Genomic DNA, 21,545 nt, shown 5'->3' on the forward strand with positions numbered 1-21,545 from the left:
TGCAGCAGCTCCAAACTGGCATCTGGAGGCTGGCAGCTTCCACTCAGCCCACCCTGCCCTGCCTGCCTGTGGCCCCTTGGAGCTGTGTCCTCTGCCAGAGTTAAGGCACTGTAAGGCAAGGTGCTGGGTCTGATTCATGTCTGAAATCCTTTGGCACTGGCCTAGTGCTTTGTATACAATAGGTGTTCAATTGATATCTATTTAAGAAAACAATTTTTTTTTTTTTTTTTTTGAGACAGAGTCTCACTCTGTTGCCCAGGCTAGAGTGAGTGCCGTGGCGTCAGCCTAGCTCACAGCAACCTCAAACTCCTGGGCTCAAGCGATCCTCCTGTCTCAGCCTCCCGAGTAGCTGGGACTACAGGCATGCGCCACCATGCCCGGCTAATTTTTTCTATATATATTTTTAGCTGTCCATATAATGTCTTTCTATTTTTAGTAGAGATGGGGTCTCACTCTTGCTCAGGCTGGTCTCGAACTCCTGAGCTCAAACGATCCGCCCACCTCGGCCTCCCAGAGTGCTAGGATTACAGGCGTGAGCCACCGCGCCCGGCTAAGAAAACAATTTTTAAAAAACCTTCCTTCATTATTCTAACCATTCCTTTATCTCTCCTCTCCTCTTTTACGTTGTAAAAACTACAGAATGTTTTGAATACATGTGTGTTTGAGTCTTCAAGATATATACTGAGCTATGCTGCTGTCCAACCACTAAGCTCCTAAAGGCAGGAATCTTTCCAAGACTCACTCTGTACCATGCGATGCCTAGCACAGGGCTGGCACTTTCTGGAATGGCTACTTCTACTTCTTGGTCTTAGGGTGGAGACACCACCGGGGCCTGGGGAAGAGGGGACCTGGGAAGGGTTACATTTGGCCTAAGAGCTAGACAGACAGCCACAGGAACATCATCTTGCCTTTCCTCCTGGGATTCTAAGTCTCACCTGCCCCTCACTGACTGTGGGACCAAGAGCAAGCCACTGCCCCTTTCTGAGCCTCACCTAAAAAAGTCTGCTCAGTCTTTCTCATGCAACCAGTGAGATGCAAACGTGGCAAAGATGTGAAGATGCGTTATGAACTATGAACCCTGCACCTGTGTTGATTTTATGGCAAGCTGTTCATCCCCAGGAGCAGAGGCCCCCGTTCTGCGAGAGAGCTCACCTCACAGAGGACGATCCCAAAAGAGAAGACATCCACCGTCTCATCGTAGCTCTTTCCTTGGGGAACACAGGAGAGTAGGCTGTTAGATTTACATCCCTCACCTGCTCTGCACTGGGTCTGCGGAAGAGCCAAGCCATAGCCAAGAACCAGGGCTAGAATCAGTTCTCTGGAGATGTCCCGAAGGCTGCCCAGGACAGGTGCCACCTGAAAATCATCTTCGTTCTGCCCTGGGTGGCCTGCCTTGGAGAGAGAACCCAACCCTGCCCAGGATGAAGCTCATGGTATGAACGAAGAGAACCGGACCAGGGTTCATCTAGGCTCTGCCGTTAGCCAGATGTGTGCTCCTAGGCAAACCACTGAACTTCTCTGGGCCTTAGATTATCAGACCATTTCTGAGGCCTCAGAATGCAGCATGTTTCAAGAATCCCAGCCAGCGTTTCTGGCTGGTTTGAGCATTACCCACCAGGGGGCACCACACTTCAGCTCTCAGCAAGGAGAGAGAAGGCTAAAGTTAAACAGCCTGAGCGCTCAGCTACTCTTGGGGCACAAAAGCCGCAGTGAGATCTCGCCCTATGTCCAGGATGGGACCCTGATCAGTTCCAAGCCCTGAGCTCAGACGGGAAGGAGTTTATAAAAATTCACCCAGTCCTCAGCTCTGGGTCTCTGGCCCTTCCCTTAGTCTTCACAGGCCTCCCCTGGAGCGCTCAGGGCTCTGCAGTAAGATGTAGCCTGTCCCCTCCCCGGGGGTGTCCCCTCCAGGGCTTCAGGACTCACCGTTCAGCATCTCAGGGGCCATCCAGTAGGGGTTCCCCACCACTGTGTAGCGCTTCTTGCGGTCGTTCTTGCGCAAGGTACGTTTCTTCGTGGTGGCCTTCTCCAGTGGGGGCCTTTTCCTCTCTTCCACTATGAGCCGCGACAGCCCAAAGTCTGCCACCACCACAGTCTTGTCCTGGTGGGACAAGGGCCGGGTCAGGACCTGGTGGGGATGTTCTCAAACCTGGCCCTGGGGTGCAGGCATAGGCAAGAGAAGCCGTTGAGAAGGGAAGAAAAGATGCACAGTGCAAAGGAGAGTCACGGCGGAAAGCTCTACCCGGTAGACGTGCCTGGCGTTTGTGTTTCTAACAGTCCGGTATCCGCACACGACAGATTCCCCAGCCCACGAGGCGGCCATGGCAGAGCCACTGGAGCCCTGGAGGGGTGAGGTTCCAGGACCCAGAGAGTGGAACTCAGAGGTGGGACGGGGGATTTCTTTTGTTTTGTTTTTTCCCTGTCCTGCCTTTCTCCTAAAAAGATATGAGGCAGTGGCTAGAAGCAGGATAAGACAGAAAAAGACAAGGTGGAGGCAGCCAGTGGGGAACTTGGAGGAGACAAGCTCTTCAAATAGCTATGAGGCAGTCATGTGGGAAAGGGATTAAGTTTGCCTGGTGTTGGTCTAGAGCAGCGGTCCCTAACCTTTTTGGCACCAGGAACCAGTTTCATGGAAGGCAATTTTTCCACGGACCGGGGGCGGGGGGATGGCTTCAGGATGATTCAAGCACATTACATTGATTGTGTACTTTATTTCTATTATTGTTACATTGTAATACATAACAAAATAATTTATACAACTCACCATAATGCAGATTCAGTGGGAGCCCTGAGCTTGTTTTCCTGCAACTAGACGGTCCCATCTGGGTGTGACGGGAGACAGTGACACCTGAAGTGTCTTGCTTATGTCTGGTCTACTCCATAATCTCGTTTTGGTTGCTGTCACTACAGAAAACCCTGCTTCGCAAAGATAGGACGTTGGAAATGGAAGCAGGCTTTTCAGTGCTTTTGTGGCAATCTCAGGATATTCCACCTTGACTTTAATCCAGAACATATGGAGATTTGAGGTTGTCTCAAACATACTTTTAAGGCCACTGTCATTTTTTATCTCAAGCAGTTGATCCTCTTCTGGCACAAAGGTGATTCACCTGGCTTATTCATAAATGGGTCACAGATCCATTCCTTCCCAGTTACACTCAAATTCTTTTGAAAGCTGACGTAAGTGGTCAGGTACCAGCTGGGAGACAGGAGGCCCTGGCTCAGTCTCTTGCAAAATCTCTACTAATGTTTGAAACATGTCAAAAATCCAAAAGTTCACTTGTCACCCCCATGATTCCAGTTTGGCTTTGAATGCAGCCACTTTGTCGACTTGAACACAGTTGTTCTCCCCTGAAGTGACGGATTGAGTTTGTTGAGCAGGTTGAATATGCCACACAAGTAAGCACGTTTTGTGACCCATTCTGTGTCACTGAAATGTGCTGCCAGTGGTGACTGTTTGTCTCAAAGGAATCTCTGGAGCAGCTCTCGTAACTCAAAAACTCTGGGCAGTGATCTGCCTTTAGACAGCCATCTCACTCCTGTGTATAAGAGAAGACGTGTGTGCTCTGCGTCCGTCTCCTCACAGAGCTGCACAATCAGACATGAGTTAAGGGGATGTACTTTAACGTGGGTGATAATTTTAATCACATCCTACATAACATGTTTAGCTCAGGTGACATTTTTCGGCTAGCCAGCATTTCTCTATGGATGACACAGTGCGTAGACTCACATTCAGAAGCAACCTCCTTGACCCAAGTAGTGAAACAGAAAGCTGTCCAGTCATGGCAGCCGCTCTGTCCGTGCATATAGTGACACAAAATGACCAATTCAGTTTTCCTGACATGTGATCAAAGACTTGAATAGTTCTGCAGGTGTGGTGTTGGTTGGCAACAAAAGTGCACAAAACATATCCTCCTGAAAATATATTGCACAAAAACAAGCATTATTGCCTTGTAGTCAACATCAGTACACTTGTCAACCTGGATTGAGTACCATGGTGACTCATTAATCCTAACAATTGTGCCTTAATATCCTCTGCTATTTCATCAATTTGTCTCGTTGTGGTGCTAGCTAAAAGAGGAACACGTGCCACCTTTTGAACCATAGCCTCTCCTAAAAGTTCATGGCAAATGTCCTTAGCAGCAGGCAGGATCAACTCTTCACCAGTAGTAAAGGGCTTCTTAGCTTTAGCCATGCGGTTAGGCACTAAGAATGCTGCTCTCAGTGCAGACACATTTGATGAAGTGGTGCCTTCAATAAGTGTTTCTGTTCTTCTTGTTCATGTTTTTTTCTTTTGAAAAACTCCAAAGGCTTATCTTTTAATGCAGGGTGCTTGGTCTCCCTGTGGCAAAGCAGTTTTGAAAGTTTCATAGCTTTGTTGGATAGCTGGTCGCCACATCTTATACAAAGCGGGCTTGGAGAATGTGAATCACCTGTTGCAATGAACCCATAATTTAACTAGGACTCTTGGTATTTTCTTTTAAATGCAGCTTTCATTTTGTTGGCAGTCTCAGAGTCTTCTGCTGTCTCATCATTGGGTCTTTCCCCCTTTTCAAAGCAGCTCTCCAGCCACGTTTTTTTTTTTTTTACTCATTTTTGCTAGGGTTAGCTTGTGGGCTTACCAAAACTGTGACTGAGACAAGTGTGCAGTGCAGGAAAGATGGACAGAAGTGGTAAATAAAATAAAGGCCAGGTCACACGTGGACTAAAATAAGTGTCGGATTCTGACTTAAAGCCTGCCATCAGATATAGCTGTACAATTGGATTAAATCAACTCACTTGCCACTGTAAAGCTTGCCACCAGATGCAGCTTGTCACTTGCCACTCACTGATAGGGTTTAGATGAGTCTGCAAGAATTGACTGTGGTCTCTGTGCCGTCAAACCTCTCTGCTAATGATAATCTGTATTTGCAGCCGCTCCCCAGTGCTCGCATCACCGCCTCAGATCATCAGACATGAGATTCTCATAAGGAGCAAGCAACCTAGATCCCTCATGTGCACAGTCTGCACTATGAGAATCTAACGCCTCTGCTGATCTGACAGGAGGCAGAGCTCAGGCGGTGATGTGAATGATGGGAGCAGCTGTAAATACAGATGAAGCTCACTGCCGCTCACCTGCTGCTGTGTGGCCCAGTTCCTAACAGGCCACGGACTGGTACCAGTCCTTAGCCTGGGGGTTGGGGACCGCAGGTCTAGAGGGCAAGGCCAGGGCCAGCTGGTGGATACCCAGGAAGCCAGACTGCAAGTCAGCAGGGAAACAACATTGTAACGACCACAGCTGAGGGGCAGTGGGAGGAATGCCTCAAACTGGTTCCTGTAGGTTTATTAGCTCTGAGACCTAAGGCTGAGGCTTCAAATGCCACCACTGTATAGTGGGGTCAGCAATGGGCTGCTTTATATGACTATTACGGGGCAAAACCAGGTAAAGCAACAGGGCTCTATACACAGTTAAGGAACTTCTGAAGTCCCTTATAAACAAATGTTTTCAAAGGCTGCTACTGAGAGGAGGTGGAATTGTGTCTGCGTGTGTCTGGGAGCTGCCAGAAGACAGAGGAGGGCATCGGAGGTAGCAGGAAGGGCAAGATAGGAATCTCTAGGTGACACCTCAGTCCTGAAGCCAGAAGGGACAGTCAGCCTCCTTTGTGACAAGAAGGCCAGAAGGGCTGGCACTGGGGAGGCCAGGCCAGAGCAGTGGGACGTACCAACTTGATGAGGCAGTTGTGCGAGTTCAGATCCCGGTGGATGATGCACATGGAGTGTAAATAGGCCTGGAACAGAAGCACGAGCTGAGGCTAACGGGCCAGTAAATCAAGCGGACCCTGACTGTGGAAGTGGGGGCCACAGAACCTGCTCTTCTCCCAGGCCATGCCCACCAGCTTCAGAACCCAACCTGGACAACGGGACCTGGGCCCTCCCGCAGCCACTCCCTTTCCCAACGCCAACAGAAAGCCAAAGGCTGCCGGGGCTTCCCCTCCCTCCCTGCTGCCACCTCCTCCCTATCTTTTTGTTCAAACAATGATTTCAAAGGTTGCTACTAAGAGGAGGTGGAATTGTGTCTGGGTGCACCTCCCCTCCCTCCCCCAGTCTCAGCTTAGGCCACCTTGGATCCTTCCTGCCTGTGATAGGGAGGAAGTGACTTCCTCCTGGTCCAGCCAGCTCTGTTTTCCTGACATTTGCCTCCCAAACTCCATCCTCCTCACTGTCAGAACTCTAACCTCTCCCTCTTCCTACCCACATGTTTCTAAACAGGTTTCTGTTTGCCAGTCCCCTTCTCCAGGCCTCCACCGCTGGCTCTTGTCACTCTTGGGAGCTACTTCCTTTCTCCTTCCCTTCCCTTGCAAATGTGAAAGAAGCCACTCCCTGCAATACTGCTTCCATCACTTAGGCTCCTGGAGCTGCCCACACACCCAGGGAGCTCTGCCTGAATCGCTATAGCTCATGACCTGCCCGTCTGCAGATCCCCTCCCCAAAGGCTGCCCATGCCTCTCTCGTGCTACCTGCTCGGAGACTCCTGAGTGCCTGGGTTTTCCTTCCAGCTTCCTCAGTGTTGGCCCTTCTCAAAGCCATCTCCTTTTTACATGCAGAACCCCACCAAACACGTGGATGCCTCTTCTGTCCCACAGCTCCAGCTGCCCCCTTATCTGCAAAACTAGGTGACTGGCAGCCTCCCCCCTAGCTCCAGCCTCAAGGAGCCAGTTTCCTGCCTAGAAGATGCTGGGAGGTTCTGCTAACACACCGGTCCCAGCAGGCACCAATGCTAGCCTTTCCAAATCCTATCTCCCAACCATCACTGCAACCCCCAAAATGTCTGGTATGTTACACCACCATTCTTCAAGGCACCTCAAGCCACCCCAACACCTCCTTCCCCAACTCCTGTTCCCTTCATTGCCGACCAGTCTCTCCACTCTGCCTCTCCCCTGCCTCCCACTCTCCTGTTCCCACAGCCCCTACCTTAATTCTGAAACATGAAATGTTGTTAGCCCCCTGCCCAGATCACCCTGCCCTGAGACTCCCCACTCCACACCAACCTACTGACCACACCAGACTCATTTTTGAAAAAGCACAGGCCTGGTCACAAAACAGTCAGTTGGAGGCAATTTCATTGGCACAGAGAGAAACTCAGTGAATAGCTGAGTGATCCGGCCCACACAAGATGCTGAGGATGGGGTCTCTGCCTTCCAGCACAGCCCACAACCCTTGCAGCTCTCCCCACTCTCACCCTACTGGTAGGGTTGTTGGCAGGACTCACCATTCCAGAGGCGATGCCTTTAGCAAATGTGACCTTCTGCTGCCAGGGGAACGGGTCCTGCAGGATGGGGGAATGCCTGTCAGAGGCTGCTGGGCCCTGTCCCACTTGTGGTCCACAACCCATGGGTCAGCCTGGCCTTCCAGTCAAGCCTGTCTGTGCCCAGTTCCACCCAGAAAGGTCCTTTGGGGGCCAGGCAGGGCCCCTCTGGCCTTCAGGGTTCCAGGGTGTCTCACTGACAACCCACTTGGCGACTCTGGGGTGGTGTGCTTACCACACTGCGTAGGAAGTCCTTCAGTGTGCCTCCCTCAATGTACTCTGTCAGCAGGTTCAGCTTCTTGTCCTTGTACAGCACACCAATGAACTTGAGCACATTGGGATGGTCCAGGCTGCGCATCACTTTCACCTGGGGGTGGGGGCAGCCAAGGAGGGTGGGTGGTTAACTTCCCCCTGTGTCTTCCTCACCACTTCCCTCCAGGGAGTCAGCTTGACAAGTATTACTTGCATCTCCTACCTCCTATCCGATGTGACAGGGCAAGGCATTAAAATCAGGATGAGGGAAGAACACCACCATATGGATGGGGGGGGCTCCGAGGCCTCACCCTCGGGGTCCTGCCTTTCTAGGAATGCGCTGTGGAAACGGGGGCGGGAGGGCCCCAGAGATCCGGAGGGGCAGCACCTGGACCATAGGTGTAGCCAACTGAAGTTGCTCCAGAGAGTAATTTGGGAGGGGTGGGGAAAAGTGGGTAAATGCTCAGGGGTGTCAGTGCTCTGGGAGCCCCAATACTAGGCTCCCTTAGCAGGGTGTTCAGGTGGTTATAACACAGAGTTGTACTAAATCGGTCTATTTTCATGTCCACCATCCCCATAATCTGAGAGCTCCTATGAACCACATCTTGTTTGTTATTGTAGCCCTTGTACCCAGTTTGTGCTGTCTTTAATAAGTGCTCATTGAACAAATAATTATGCTGTAATTTATTAGAGGGGGTGGGGATGTTCCTCTAGCATTCTCTGCTTAGTCTTTGAGACAATGATTCCAAACTAAGTTTTCTCTTGAAACCATCATTTGTAAGGTCTTCCTTTTTGCAACAGTGTCACCAAACTCCCCTCCCTCCACCTTCTTACCTCTGTCAGGAAAGTCTTCTGAGTCTCCTCATCACATCGAATTAACTCCTTCATGACCATCACCTTGCCTGTGGCTTTGTGTGTCACCTACAGGAAGGGTGACCATTAATGGTGCTGAGACCAGAGGCAGTTCTAGAGAACTGTTTGTGAGAATCTATGCAACTGGCCATCCTATCCCTTGGAGGACACACTGAGGCAGATCAGACCGACAGAGTTTGTGTGAGGAAGACGCAGCATGAGCGAAAGGGTACTCAGAGGGAGACACACCTTCTTCCCTGGACAGCTGGGCATGCGCAGAGGAGAGGTGAGAATCCAGAAGAGGGAAGTGGGGAAGGAGGCGGGAGGGGACACTGCCAAGCCAAGCAGGGGCTCTGGTCATGTGGCACAGGAGTGAGTCCCTTGGGTGAACAGAAGTCTGGGGGCAGGAGGGTCAGTGCCACAGACATGCACCAGGGAGCTGGGTGGGTCGGGGGTGAGCTCTCCAGCCCCACTGCCCCGCAAGCGGAGACACACGGCTTACCTGACCCCCCCTCCCAGCTCTCAGCAGAGGAGGAGGAGGAGAGAAAGAGAGAGAGGTTAGTCCCCAGTAGGTTCACCAGGGAGGCAGGAGCCATTCCCCCGTGTGCTCCTTGCCCCATGTCCAGCACTAAGGCCTGTGGGCGCCTAACAAACACTCACTGACTGGGGACAGGAAGGCCATGGTACAGCTCACCCCAACCTGGGTCTCCAGGTCCACAAGTTCACGGTCACAGTAATGCTGCCCTAGTGGGCTAAGTGGGGGGGGGCACCCCTCACACCATCACCTGCAGCCAGGAAGGAGGCCTGGTATCCTGCAGGGTGTGGGGTGAGGCCATGTGACAACTCCCAGAAAGAAGGTAAGAGAGAGGAGGGGGTGCTGCCTTGCTCACCTTGATGGCCTGCCCAAAGAAGCCCTTCCCAAGGACCTCTCCGTGGATCAGGTCACAGGGCCGGAAGATCTGCTGTGAGTAGCTGCTGGAACAACGGAGGGATTCCGAGCGGCTGATGTCACGGCTGAGCAGCAGGGGCTCCTTTGGGGAGCTGGGGCCAGGGGACTTGGAGATGCTGTTACTGCGCCTGAGGATGAGGAAAGATGGGGGTAGGAACACGTAGTCCTCAGAGACCGGCCGTGAAACCCTGGAGGCAGGAACCTCAGGGGCACCCATCCATTCCAATGCCTGCAGTTCAGATGCTATTACCGGGGCACAGAGGCTCTTACACATCAAACAGATGTGCTATTTTTGGGCTGCAGGCATCAGAGAATTATTTAAGCATAGTGGGAACATTCAAAGTGGGGACTCTGAGTACTTTCTACCTGGAATAATTAACTAGATTCTACCAGCTTATAATGGTCAGTATGACAGCACTGTAGATGGTAATCCACCATCTCCCACATCTGCACAATTTAAGGCACTAACTGGGTTAGAATGATAGCATACTGCCATCAAAAAAAACGAGCAGACGGGATTTTGGATTATATATTGCACATCTTTGTACCTGTCCATATTTCCTAAATTTTAAGATAATAAGCATTATCTGATTTTTATAGCAATAAAGCCACTACATTTATGTTTTCAAATGCAGCCAGTAATGGTAATAGTTGATGACTATTACTTTGGTTTCTTGAAGAACGGACAAGAAGGTCGAAGTCCATAGCACTGCGGTGATCTGCAACCGCACACTCCGTGGCATGCATGCTCCTGTTTTACACGGACTACCCAGAGAGGGCTGGGGGGCTCTCAAGCCTGTCCTGCCCCACAGGCTTGCTTGCCATTGCCCTTTTGCTCTGGCCTAGCTGACTGTGCCCACCAGAGCACAAAAGGTTGGCCTCTTCTGCATGATGGCCCTACAGATCTCTCAGCAGCTCTCTGGCCACCCCACATCTTCCCTGTTCCAGCCCATGCATTTCCAGCCCTTCTCTGCCCTCCAGCGCCCTGCCTCCACGAACTCAATCATGCTGACCAAGGCCAGGAGGCTGCCAGGAGCCATGGGAACAATGCGTGGGGAGGGCCCTGACTGATTCAGTCTGTTTGGTCAGGAGGGTGGACAGGGAACCTGCTTCCTAGCAATCCTAACAACACCTCCCATTTACTGAATGCTGACCCTATGCCAGCACCGTACAACTCGTGTCCTTTTCCATATTCAATCCTTACATAATTGGTGAGACAGCCACCTTTATCTTACAACTCTGCAGATGCAGAAACAGAGGCTCGAAGGGATGACGTGATCTGTGAAGGGAGGGGGTGCAGCCGGAAGCCCTGGTGTGGGTATTTCTGCCTGCGAGCATGCTCCCGACTCCTGTAACTCTCCCTACTTGAGACTTGCACTCGAGGTGACTGCTCCCTCCCCATGGACCTGGCAGAGTCTAAGGTCTGGGGTTGTTGGTCCCTTAGGTTGAAAACAACTTTCGTTCATCTCTTGCTTCATCGTTTTCAAAGTCCTTACACATACTTATTCAATCCTATCTGTGCCCCGACTCCAGGGCCTGAGTCCCACGCTTCCTCCACAGGCCAAACTGCCCTTCAAGGTCCACCGTCACCATCTCCTGTCCAGCTCAGGAACTCAGTGGACAAAGCCTGACCCTCTGGTTTCTAAGGAAACCAGGCAGACAGCTGGGTGTGCACAGGCTCTGGCTACGAACTGTGATCCCCGACAGGGGCGGCTGGGTCAGCATAATCCGCATAGCCTGTCCCTGGCCAGGTCCCTTCCTAACTCTGCTGGTCCCTGAAAGCCAACTCGGCCTCATCTGAGGGACAGACATGAGACAAAACAGAGCTGGTGTGGGAGGAAGCACCTCAGGGAGCGTCTCCTCAGCGTCCCCTCCAGATTCTCCTTGGTGTCCAGGGTGCTGAGGGTGTCGGAGTGTCCAGCATTCTGCATGTGGGGAGACAGCCGGGCATCCAGCCGCAGCTGGTCCAGGCGCTGAGAGACGGGGTCATGTTCAATCAACAGCTGAAGTGTCTGGCTCGTCTGGTTAATGGCATCTTCCACCTGTGGCCAAGAGTAGTATAAGCCTCCCACAGGCTGCCCCATCCCAGGCCACCCATGGCCAACTCAGATGATCCAAGCACAGTGTGGCCAGTGCTCAACTTGGCTAATGGTGGCCTCCAGCTGCCAGTGACCTCACAGTGCCCTCTGCCTGGCATTCTGTCAGCTCTCCCATCTGTCAGGCCATCCCTGCTGCCCTGGGAACCCGCTAGGCTGACTGACACAGGAGGTCACCAGTGGTCACAGGCTCAATGCCAAGACGAAGAGATGGGCTGGGGGTGGGAAAAAGTAAAAGCCATAACCTGATCTCCCAGAGGGCCTGTTCCATGTCCCATCCCCACAAGACAGACCGGACACACACTCTACCTCCTCCACTCGGAGTGTACGGACGGGAGTCCCATTGATCTCTAGGATGCGGTCCCCAGGGTGGATGGCATTGCGGTTGTTGGGGCTGATGTGCAATCTGTTGACCCTGGACCAGACAAGAATTGAGGCAGGGTGAAGGCAGCCTAAAAACCTACTTGACCAATTTTGCTTGTGTGGGGAAAGCTCACTAGGCCCCAGGCCCCCTACGCAGAAAGGCAACACCCTTCCCAGGATGCCCCAGGGCATTACCACTCACCCAGTGGCCTAAGCCAGAAACTTGGACATCATCTTCCCCACCTGGAGTTCCCTCATCCCTTCCCCACCTCTGAGAATCCTGCCTTCTCTCCATCACCGTAGTTACCAACATCTCTCATGGAGATTACTGCAACAGCTTTCTAACTGGTCTGTATACCACTAGGCTTTCCCCTCTCCCATCCCACCTCCACACCAGTCACCCTTCTGAAGTGCTAACCTGGTCACGTCTCCTTGCTGCTTAAGGCCCTCAATGGATCTGCTGGACCTTTGTAATCCCATCCATGCTTAATAGCCCCTTCTCTGGCTACTCCTAACCACTTGATCTACACCAGACACAACTACAGGGCCCACCTCTGGAGACATGCTTCTTTCCCTGCCCTAAACACAATTCCCTCTTCTCTTCATCTAATGAGGCTGTGGAGTAGACCTCACCTCCTCCTGACTTCCCCAACCCTAGCACCTCTCACCTACAGTACAAGCACAGGCCAACTGTCCAGCACATAGTAGAAGCACAATCAATATTAACAGGGTAAGCAGCTAAGAGTATGTCATTCCTGGTATTAGAGGGACACAGACTCTTCCCCCAACTAGTCTCTCGCCTGAACCTAGGATGGGGTCCCAACCTCTTTTTAGCCATGAACCCCATTTTCTCCTCCTTCTTCCATTCATTCACTCAACCAACAAAACAATAATCAATGAAATCCTACTATCTGCCAGGCACTGTTCCAGGCCATGGGTATGCAATATTGAGTAAGACAAAGCAAGTTTCTTCTGGAATTTACATTCTAATGAGGACAGATGATAAACAAACTAATATGCATAGTCAAGCCAGATAATTTCAAAAAGAAACATGATCTGAAACCTGACGCTTGAAAGGTGAGTGATTCTGGCCCTAAGTATCTGGTAGGAAGCAGCTAAGCAGAGGGAACAGTAAGTGCCAAGGCCAAGGTATGGTTACAGCATAGGAAAAAAAATACGAGATGAGGATGAAGGGAGCTCTGTATAAGACTTTGGAGTTCTGAGCCCTTTGAGGCCCATCTGTGGACTCTGCTCAAGAAGCCCTGCTGCAAGGTTCTTAAAATACTCACTCTTTTACTTGCACGGTGGTGGCATAGTTGGAGCAGGCACTCTCCACAGACACGGAGAAGCCCCGCCTGCCTTCAGTGGTGGCCGGCATGGAGATGAGTGTGACAGAGTAGGGCAGCTGGTCCTGAACAGACTCCGTGGATAGCCTCTCAAACATGGGTGCCAGTACCACCTCATTGTGGCACTTCCCACTGGGGAGAGGGCACAAAGGGGGCTAAGATTCCGGAATCCCACCAGGAAGTCCCCCCAGCAACCACTGCACCATGTGGCTTCAAGCAATAGTAACCACAGTCTTACTACCACCTTCTCTGTCATGACTCTAGCTGGCTGCTCAGAATGAGGAGCTTGGGCTCTCAGGGCGGGCTGGGACTGGGGTGGTGAGCTAGATCTGCAGCAAGTGGTGTACTGGGGAGAACGCTGGCCTGGGTTCTCTTCACTCGGCCTTTGACTCACAGCGAGAATCTTGCCCTTGCTCCCTTCCACTCCTTGGGTCCCAGGCTGACTTCATTTGTCAACCAAGGCAGTTAAATAGGGTAAGCTAGGTGAGCCCTAAGGGGTCTTTGACTTTAACGATCTGGGATCCTCCTCGGAGAACACCTTCCCTGCCATTTACTCCCTCTGAGAGGGCTGCAGAACAGGGTGAGGTCATTCTCATGGTAGCTAAGAACAGAGGGCAGAGACATGTAAATCATTTTCTTATGGCTTAGAGAGCTCGTTAAAACATTGCTGTCATAGGAATCCAGTGCTCTGACCACCCCAGTTGTCTTCCTGCCCAACTCACCCTGCCACCTGTCCCTCTCTCCTGGCCACTCTCATGGGAGAGGACAGACAGAGGACCAACATCTTACCAGTAGAGGGTAGCGTGCTGTACCAGGGCATAAGCATCCCCATCCTCGATGATCACCTTGCAGCTCATACAGGCAAAGCATTCTGGGTGGTACTTGAACTCCCCAGCCACCTGTGTGCAGGTGAGGAGAAGGGTGCACAGAGGGAGGAAGTGAGTTATCACTGTTGCCGGAGTGAGGACAGGGGCGAGTGAGTGGCCACCAATCAAGGATCTGAAGATCCCAGCCAAAAGCCACCCTTTCACTTCCTGCCCTAGAGCTTCCAAAGAAGTGCCAGATTGTACCTCCTACATTTCTGAGATTGTAAAAAACCGTTTTGGTCTCAGTCATGAGAGTGAGTCTCCAGAAACAATCATCCCCATTAAAAAGGCTCCTAGTTCCTCCAACACAGGGTTGGCAAGTCTGTGACTATGCTTAAAGCCCTTTGTCTAGAGCAGGTATGGAAGGCAGAACGTCTCTCTGCCGGCTTGTTCCAGAGTCACCCTTTCTGACTCCCTGAACACAACCTAGGCGTATCCTCCTCTCAATCTCTAACAACTCTCCCGTAAGGTCCTTATCCCACTGCACTGTGTCTCCTCCCTGCCTACCCACCCATTCCCAACTGTGAAGTCCTTGAGGGAAGAATCTTATCTGTCACTTAATAGGTACTTAACAGACACTTGATGGGTTGAATGAATGAATGAATAAAGGGAGATGCCCTGGCTGATGGAAAGACCAAAAGATGAATGGCCACAGAGACCATAAGTGCTGCCAACAGACTCCGATGACCAAGAGGGGCAGATATGAAGGGACTCACTCACCATAACGGGCCCTGTCATCAGCAGGGAGCAACCGTGGCAGAACTCCCCAAACTTCCCCCAGTAGTCCTTGTGGCAGTAGAGCTTCCCCTCCTTCTCGTAGTACCAGTTGGTGAGGGAATCCTGGCATTCTGAACACCTAAAAGGCAAGAGAAGAACAGAAACTCTCCTGATCACTGGAACCAGGCCACATAGGTTGTCTCTAGCTCCCAGGTCTAACAACAAAATAGATAGTCTCTTTGATCCAAAGCCAGGATGGGGGAAAGTTACAGCTCAGTGCCATCTCCCCAAGGGAAGCTAGTTCGGTGAACAAGGCCCCAGAAACCAGCTCTGTGTTGCCTGCCTCAGTGGGTAGATGAATGTTTCTTAACTTCTTTGGGTCTTGGAGGCCTCTGAGAATCTGATAAGATCCAAGAAGCTTCCCCCAGAAATATGCACATATAAGGAAAATGTGAGCCGAGGCGCAGTGGCTCACACCTGTAATCCTAGCACTCTGGGAAGATGAGGCAGGTGGATTGCTTGAGCTCAGGAGTTCGAGACCAGCCCGAGCAAGAGTGAGAACCTGTCTCTACTAAAAATAGAAAAGAATTAGCCGGACAACTAAAAATAGAAACAAAAAATTAGCCAGGTGTGGTGGCTCGCGCCTGTAGTCCCAGCTACTCGGGAGGCTGAGGCAGGAGGATCGCTTGAGCCCAGGAGTTTGAGGTTGCTGTGAACTAGGCTGACGCCATAGCACTTACCCCAGGCAACAGAGTGAGACACTGTCTCAAAAAAAAAAGAAAAAAAGGAAAATGTGTATATAATTTAGGTGTGGGGGGTTATGTGTCAAGGATTCCCTGAAACCTATTTATGGCCCCAGTTAAGAACGTCTGGTTTAGACAGATATTTCAACTAACCAAAGAAGCTCAATTATCTCCAGTCATCAAAACCTAACCATCACCAAAAGCATTACTAACATTCTGGCCCAAAAAAATGTTAAGCTCCAGCCTGAGCAACATAACAAGACCTCATCTCTACAAAAAATTAGGGAAAAAAAAAAAAAAAAAACATTGGCTGGGTGCAGTGGTGCACAACTGTAGTCCCAGCTACTCAGGAGGCTGAGGCAGAAGGATCACTTCAGCCCAGGAGTGTGGGTGGGGTTGCAGTGAGCAACGATAATGCCAATGCACTCTAGCCTGGGCAACGGAATGAGACCCTGACTCAAATAACTACCTAACTAACTAAATAAACAAAGCTACGCATAAAGAAAGTAATTGGGCAAATCCAGAATATGGGTCACTCTATAAGATAAATGCTCTCTGGACTCTTCCAAAAAGTCAATGTCATTGGGGGAAACAAAGGCACAGAGATTAAAAACAGCCTGGAGATGCAGCCATCAAATGCAATGCCTCAACCTTGGATCCAATTTTGGATTGAAATAACAACCAGCTATGAGTGACATTTTTGGGGAAGAACTGAGGAAATTTGAATTTGATCTATTTGTTAGATCATATTGTGAAATTACTATCAATTTTCTTAGATGTGATAATGATACTTGGGTTATATAGGAGAATTCTTAGGAGAAACATATGAAAATATTTAAGGGTGAAAGTCAAGATGCCTGCAACTTACTTTGAAACAGTTTAGTAAAAATAAATACATAAATAAAATTATATAGACACAGAGAGAGAGACAAGAGAAAGTTGCATAAAGTTAACAAATGATGAACTTAGGTGAAGGGTATGTGGGTGTTCTTTGAACTACTTTTTCAACTTTTCTATATATTTGAAAGTTTTCAGAATAGAATATTGAGGGAGAAACCCAAAACTCCATTAGCACTGTGCAAGATGTAAATGTCAGGTCCACAGCTCCCTTGTCCCCCCCGTCACCTGGCTGTGACGCTTCGCCTCTCAGTCAGGTCAGGTATATTCTCAGGCCCTACCTGCACAGACAACCTCCTCCTCCCTCTGAGCCTCCCAGCACACACAGCTAAGAGCTCCCTGGCCTGCTGAGCCCACGCCATCTCTTTCCTTCTAGTCAACAGACTTCCTATTCTCGTTTTCAAGGACTTGCACAACCCACGTGGGCCACAGCCTTGCTTGTGAGAGGCTCTCTTGATTTGAATCCCGACTCTGCATATACTAGTTATGTCATCTTGGGCGAGATACTTCACTTCTCTGACCCAGTTTCCTCATCTATAAAATGAATTGGTGTGAAAATTAAATGCAATAATGTGCATTAAGCGTATAGATAGCTTACATAAAAGACCAAGTACAGTAGGAACTCAATAAATGTTAACTGCTATTAGAGATGATAATGATAATGTAACGAATGGCAGCTCACGTTATTGGCCACGTAGTACCACCAGCTGTGTAGCTTTGGACAACTTCTCTTAGTAGCTTTCCCTCATTGACAAAATGTAACTAATAGGCTGGGCGCAGTGGCTCACGCCTGTAATCCTAGCACTCTGGGAGGCCGAGGCGGGTGGATCGCTCAAGGTCAGGAGTTCGAGACCAGCCTGAGCAAGAGCGAGACCCCGTCTCTATTAAAAATAGAAAGAAATTATATGGACAACTAAAATATATATAGAAAAAATTAGCCGGGCATGTTGGCGCGTGCCTATAGTCCCAGCTACTCCGGAGGCTGAGGCAGTAGGATCGCTTGAGCCCAGGAGTTTGAGGTTGCTGTGAGCTAGGCTGACGCCACGGCACTCACTCTAGCCTGGGCAACAAAGTGAGACTCTGTCTCAAAAAAAAAAAAAAAAAAAAGTAACTAATAGCATCCTACTATTAATACAAAGAGCCAATGTGAGGACTAAATAAGGTAATGCATGGGAAAGCCTTTTGCAAGGCAAGTGCATTATTATAACAACTTGCTAGGCACTGCAGATATAACAGACAGATATACAAGGCACCCTACTCCACCTTCCAGGCTTATAAAGAGTTGGAGAAGAGAAAGTCTAAACAAAATTTCACAATGCAAGATGAGAGGACACAAAGAGTTCTATTAGTTCTGAGCACTGCGGGAGGGAGAGAAGGGATAGGAATGAGCTGAGTTGAGGCTGCTGTGGATAGCAGCTGAGTTGAGAAACAGGCCCCTGAGGATCTCTTTATCTTTTTGGAGTGCCCAGTTCCCCCTAGGTGCTCAATAAACACTGATGGCTATTTCCAACCTGTTGCTTTTCCTACTTCTCCTATGGAAGCTGAACTTCAGGGTCTTGAGAGCTGGGTATGGCGGGAAGAGTATGGATGTCAATTGTCCAGAACTGAACAGTGAGGAGGGAGGCGGAGGGGAAGACCCTGTTCTGGGCTCAAACTTCTTTCAATGTACGATGCTTATTGGATGAGCTCTGAATTGGGAGAGAGATCTGGGTTCAAGTTCTTAGGTGCTACATACCCTTGGACAAGCCCCTTTCCCCTCTGGTTCAGTTTCCCCACCTTGAAATAAGAGGACAGACTATAGCCCAGGTGCCCTCAACTCTGGGCATATTTACATTTTTCCCTAGATGTTCTGAGGTTCAAATCCCAGCACCACCATTTACCACCTAAGTGATCTTGGGCCAGCCTCTTCGCTTCTCATTTGTGAAATGGCAACATGAGCACCTACTTTCAGGGTAGCAGTGAGGATTAAACATGGTTCTGGTTGACTATGAGGTGCCTAGCAGAGGGCCAGCAGTGGAAGCGGGGGCTTCTTTCTTGCCTCCTGTCTTGTAACTTAAAAGCTCCTGAGTAACCATCTTTCTCCCTCACTAGACTGAGCTCCCTGAGGATAGAAACAAGTATCCCATTTACTCTTGGTAGACTCAGCACCTAGCAAAGGGTCTGGCAGAGCAGGCTCTTAGCAAATATTTGCAAACTGAAAATGGTAGGAGTGGCAAGAACCAGTAGCTCAGGTAGGAGCACAAGGGTTCCATGGCTCACGGTCACCAGGTCCTTTCTGTCTCCTGTCTGCAGTGGAGAAAAGCTGGTGCAGACATATTTGCACCCAACTGCAGGCCTGGGCGCTGTTACGCCCTTGCAATGGTATGTGCGCCGCAGGGCCTGGGAGCACCAGAACACACCCTCCCTTCCATTGCCGATATCCTGCTTTTGTTTGCTGCAAGTAGCCCTGGCCATGCCCAGGAGAGGGAGCAGAGAGAGACAAGTACAGGCAAGCAGGAGACAGCCACACCAGCCTGCTGGGAAGAACACCTGGCTGAGAGGGACATCACCAATAAACACATCTGTGTTAAGGAATGTGTTGAAGGGCACAGCCAGCCACATGGCCAAAGTCACTGCCAGAGGTGCCTCTGAAGAACAGGAAGGCGAGTAGCTGATAGGAGGGCTGGCTATGGTTTCCTAAACTCTGTTTTGCCACAGAACACAACTGGGTTCTTAGGGTAGTGGAGAAGTTACCATGGTAGATTTTAGAGTTCTAACTTAGCTATTAACAGCTATTGTTACTTGAATGCCAACCATATTCCAGACCCCATACGAGGCACCTTACTTATATTATCTCTAATCCTGACCACAACCCTACAAGGTAGTAGGATTACCTCTGCTTTATAGACTAGAAGACTGAAAAGCAGAGTTTAAGTCAAGGCATTCTGCAAAGATGCCCAATATGTAAGTGACGGAGCTGGCATGCGAACCTATGTATGGTTAGCTACGAAGCCGCCTCCGCTGTACCACACCAGGGGAGCGACTACATCACCAGAGTGATACAGCACATCCCAAGGGCTGAGCCTCGGGATTATCACCTGTAAAAACAAGGAGGCTGGAGCCTTGACAGCTCAAGACCCTTTAAGTGTTAACGTTTCGTGATGCTTCTCCTTAAGCCCAAGTTCTGAATGTTAAATGGCACATTTAATTCTCCTCCTTCATTTATCCCATAGTCTTCTCTTCCCTAGCAGTCTCTGTCCTTTCAAGAGGGAATCCAAAACGTACTCTGGAAATGTAAGGTGCTATTCAACAATGTCCCACCTCAGACTCTCAGAAGCCACGGTCACCACCTGCTCCTCCCAAAGCCCAGGTTATTGTTTTTGTTTTTGTTTTGTTTTGTTTTCCAGTTTTCAGTTTTTGAAAGCTTCAAGTTAAAGTCAAAATCTGCCCTGATTGTAGGCCCAAAGGCACCCAGCTGGGAAGTGGTGATGCTAGGTTTGAACCCAGGGCTGAGGTACCAGTCATCAGACTCTGCCGAGGAGCCAGAGAGAACGGAGATGAAATCTGCAAGTCAGGGGAGATCAACTAGAAGCCCAGGTACACTGAGGCTGCACGTGAGGGCAACCTCCAAAACTCATCTTCCAAAACATTACAGAGGGCCTGGGTGGATACAAAGTGGAAGGAACCTCAGTGGTCAGTTCAGTGGGTCAGCTCAGATCCAAACAGAGGCCTTTTGAGTCAGCAGAGAACAAAAGGGTTAAAAAAAAAAAGAAAAAAGAAAATCAGTAGAGATTTTCACAAATAACTGTGTCCAGACAGGGGTCCATATTCCTTCTCTGCTATTTATCATCTGTGTCACCTAAGGCCAGTTACTTCATGACTCTGAGCCTCAGTTTCCTCATTTGTACATTGGTGATGATAAAATCTCATGAGCAAATGAAATTGTGTACAAATGCCTTGCACGATGTCTGGCTCACAGCAGGCACCCAATAAATGTTCATTTCTTTCCATCTCCACTCTGAGAACACCAAGGGCAAATGTAGACAGATCTCTTCCCCTCCCCATGCCCAGGCAACACAGACCTGCTTATCGGCCCAGATCCAAATAGATTTCTTTAAGTAGAGAAGGTCCTAAAACAAATTACGTATCTAATCACTTAGAAACCAATTGATTCTTATCAACTTCTACCAATTAGGAAATAGTTACTGTATATCTAGGATGTGTAAGAACAAGCAGGCAAGGTGCTGTGCTGGGGAGAAGCCAAGTGAGATAAGATACAGGCCCGGCCCTCACTCACATCACAAATTCTTTTTTTTTTTTTTGAGACACAGTCTAGCTCTGTTGCCCGGGCTAGAGTGCCGTGGCATCAGCCTAGCTCACAGCAACCTCAAACTCCTGGGCTCAAGCGATCCTCCTGCCTCAGCCTCCCGTGTAGCTGGGACTACAGGCATGCACCACCATGCCCGGCTAATTTTTCTCTATATATTTTTAGTTGTCCAGCTAATTTCTTTCTACTTTTAGTAGAGACAGGGTCTCGCTCTTGCTCAGGCTGGTCTCGAACTCCTGAGTTCAAACAATCTGCCCGCCTCGGCCTCCCAGGGTGCTAGGATTACAGGCGTGAGCTACCACGCCCGGCCCACATCACAAATTCTTCAGACCAAATGTCTCCACCTTATGGGGTAAGGGAACCAAGCAATCATTATTACAGTGGAGTTATACATGTTAAAGAACAAGCCCTCCCAAATCCTGGTAAAGGCCTAGCTGGATGCTCATCCTTTTTTTTTTTTTTTTTTTTTTTGTTGAGACAGAGTCTCACTTTGTTGCCCAGGCTAGAGTGAGTGCCGTGGCGTTAGTTTAGCTCACAGCAACCTCAGACTCCTCGGCTTAAGCGATCCTACTGCCTCAGCCTCCCGAGTAGCTGGGACTACAGGCATGCGCCACTATGCCCGGCTAATTTTTTCTATATAGATTTTTAGTTGTCCATATAATGTCTTTCTATTTTTAGTAGAGACGGGGTCTCGCTCAGGCTGGTCTCGAACTCCTGACCTTGAGTGATCCACCCGCCTCGGCCTCCCAGAGTGCTAGGATTACAGGCGTGAGCCACCGCGCCCGGCCGTGGATGCTCATCCTTAACCTCCCTGAGTGAGCAGCCAGTTGCAGAGAAGATTCTTCCAACCCCTTGCCTCTGAACTCTGAATGGGCC

The 21,545-nt window shown here is 49.9% G+C and overlaps 1 protein-coding gene across 2 annotated transcripts in view; it reads right to left on the minus strand.

Annotated features, from left to right (window-relative positions):
• The window catches only part of LIMK2 (LIM domain kinase 2), a 60,193-nt gene that overhangs the window by 4,361 nt on the left and 34,287 nt on the right, over positions 1 to 21,545 (minus strand). For both annotated transcript variants that reach the window (XM_069497010.1, XM_069497011.1), the window contains 12 exons: positions 14,727 to 14,862; positions 13,930 to 14,039; positions 13,084 to 13,272; positions 11,741 to 11,846; positions 11,181 to 11,377; positions 9,277 to 9,463; positions 8,369 to 8,455; positions 7,518 to 7,649; positions 7,247 to 7,303; positions 5,700 to 5,765; positions 1,927 to 2,101; positions 1,153 to 1,208 (listed from right to left, as the gene is read on the minus strand). In XM_069497010.1, coding sequence (XP_069353111.1) covers positions 1,153 to 1,208; positions 1,927 to 2,101; positions 5,700 to 5,765; positions 7,247 to 7,303; positions 7,518 to 7,649; positions 8,369 to 8,455; positions 9,277 to 9,463; positions 11,181 to 11,377; positions 11,741 to 11,846; positions 13,084 to 13,272; positions 13,930 to 14,039; positions 14,727 to 14,862 — 1,498 coding nt within the window. The remainder of the gene's footprint in view (positions 1 to 1,152; positions 1,209 to 1,926; positions 2,102 to 5,699; positions 5,766 to 7,246; positions 7,304 to 7,517; positions 7,650 to 8,368; positions 8,456 to 9,276; positions 9,464 to 11,180; positions 11,378 to 11,740; positions 11,847 to 13,083; positions 13,273 to 13,929; positions 14,040 to 14,726; positions 14,863 to 21,545) is intronic.

The sequence above is a fragment of the Eulemur rufifrons genome, chromosome 21 (genome assembly GCF_041146395.1).
Source record: "Eulemur rufifrons isolate Redbay chromosome 21, OSU_ERuf_1, whole genome shotgun sequence".
Lineage (NCBI taxonomy): Eukaryota > Metazoa > Chordata > Mammalia > Primates > Lemuridae > Eulemur > Eulemur rufifrons.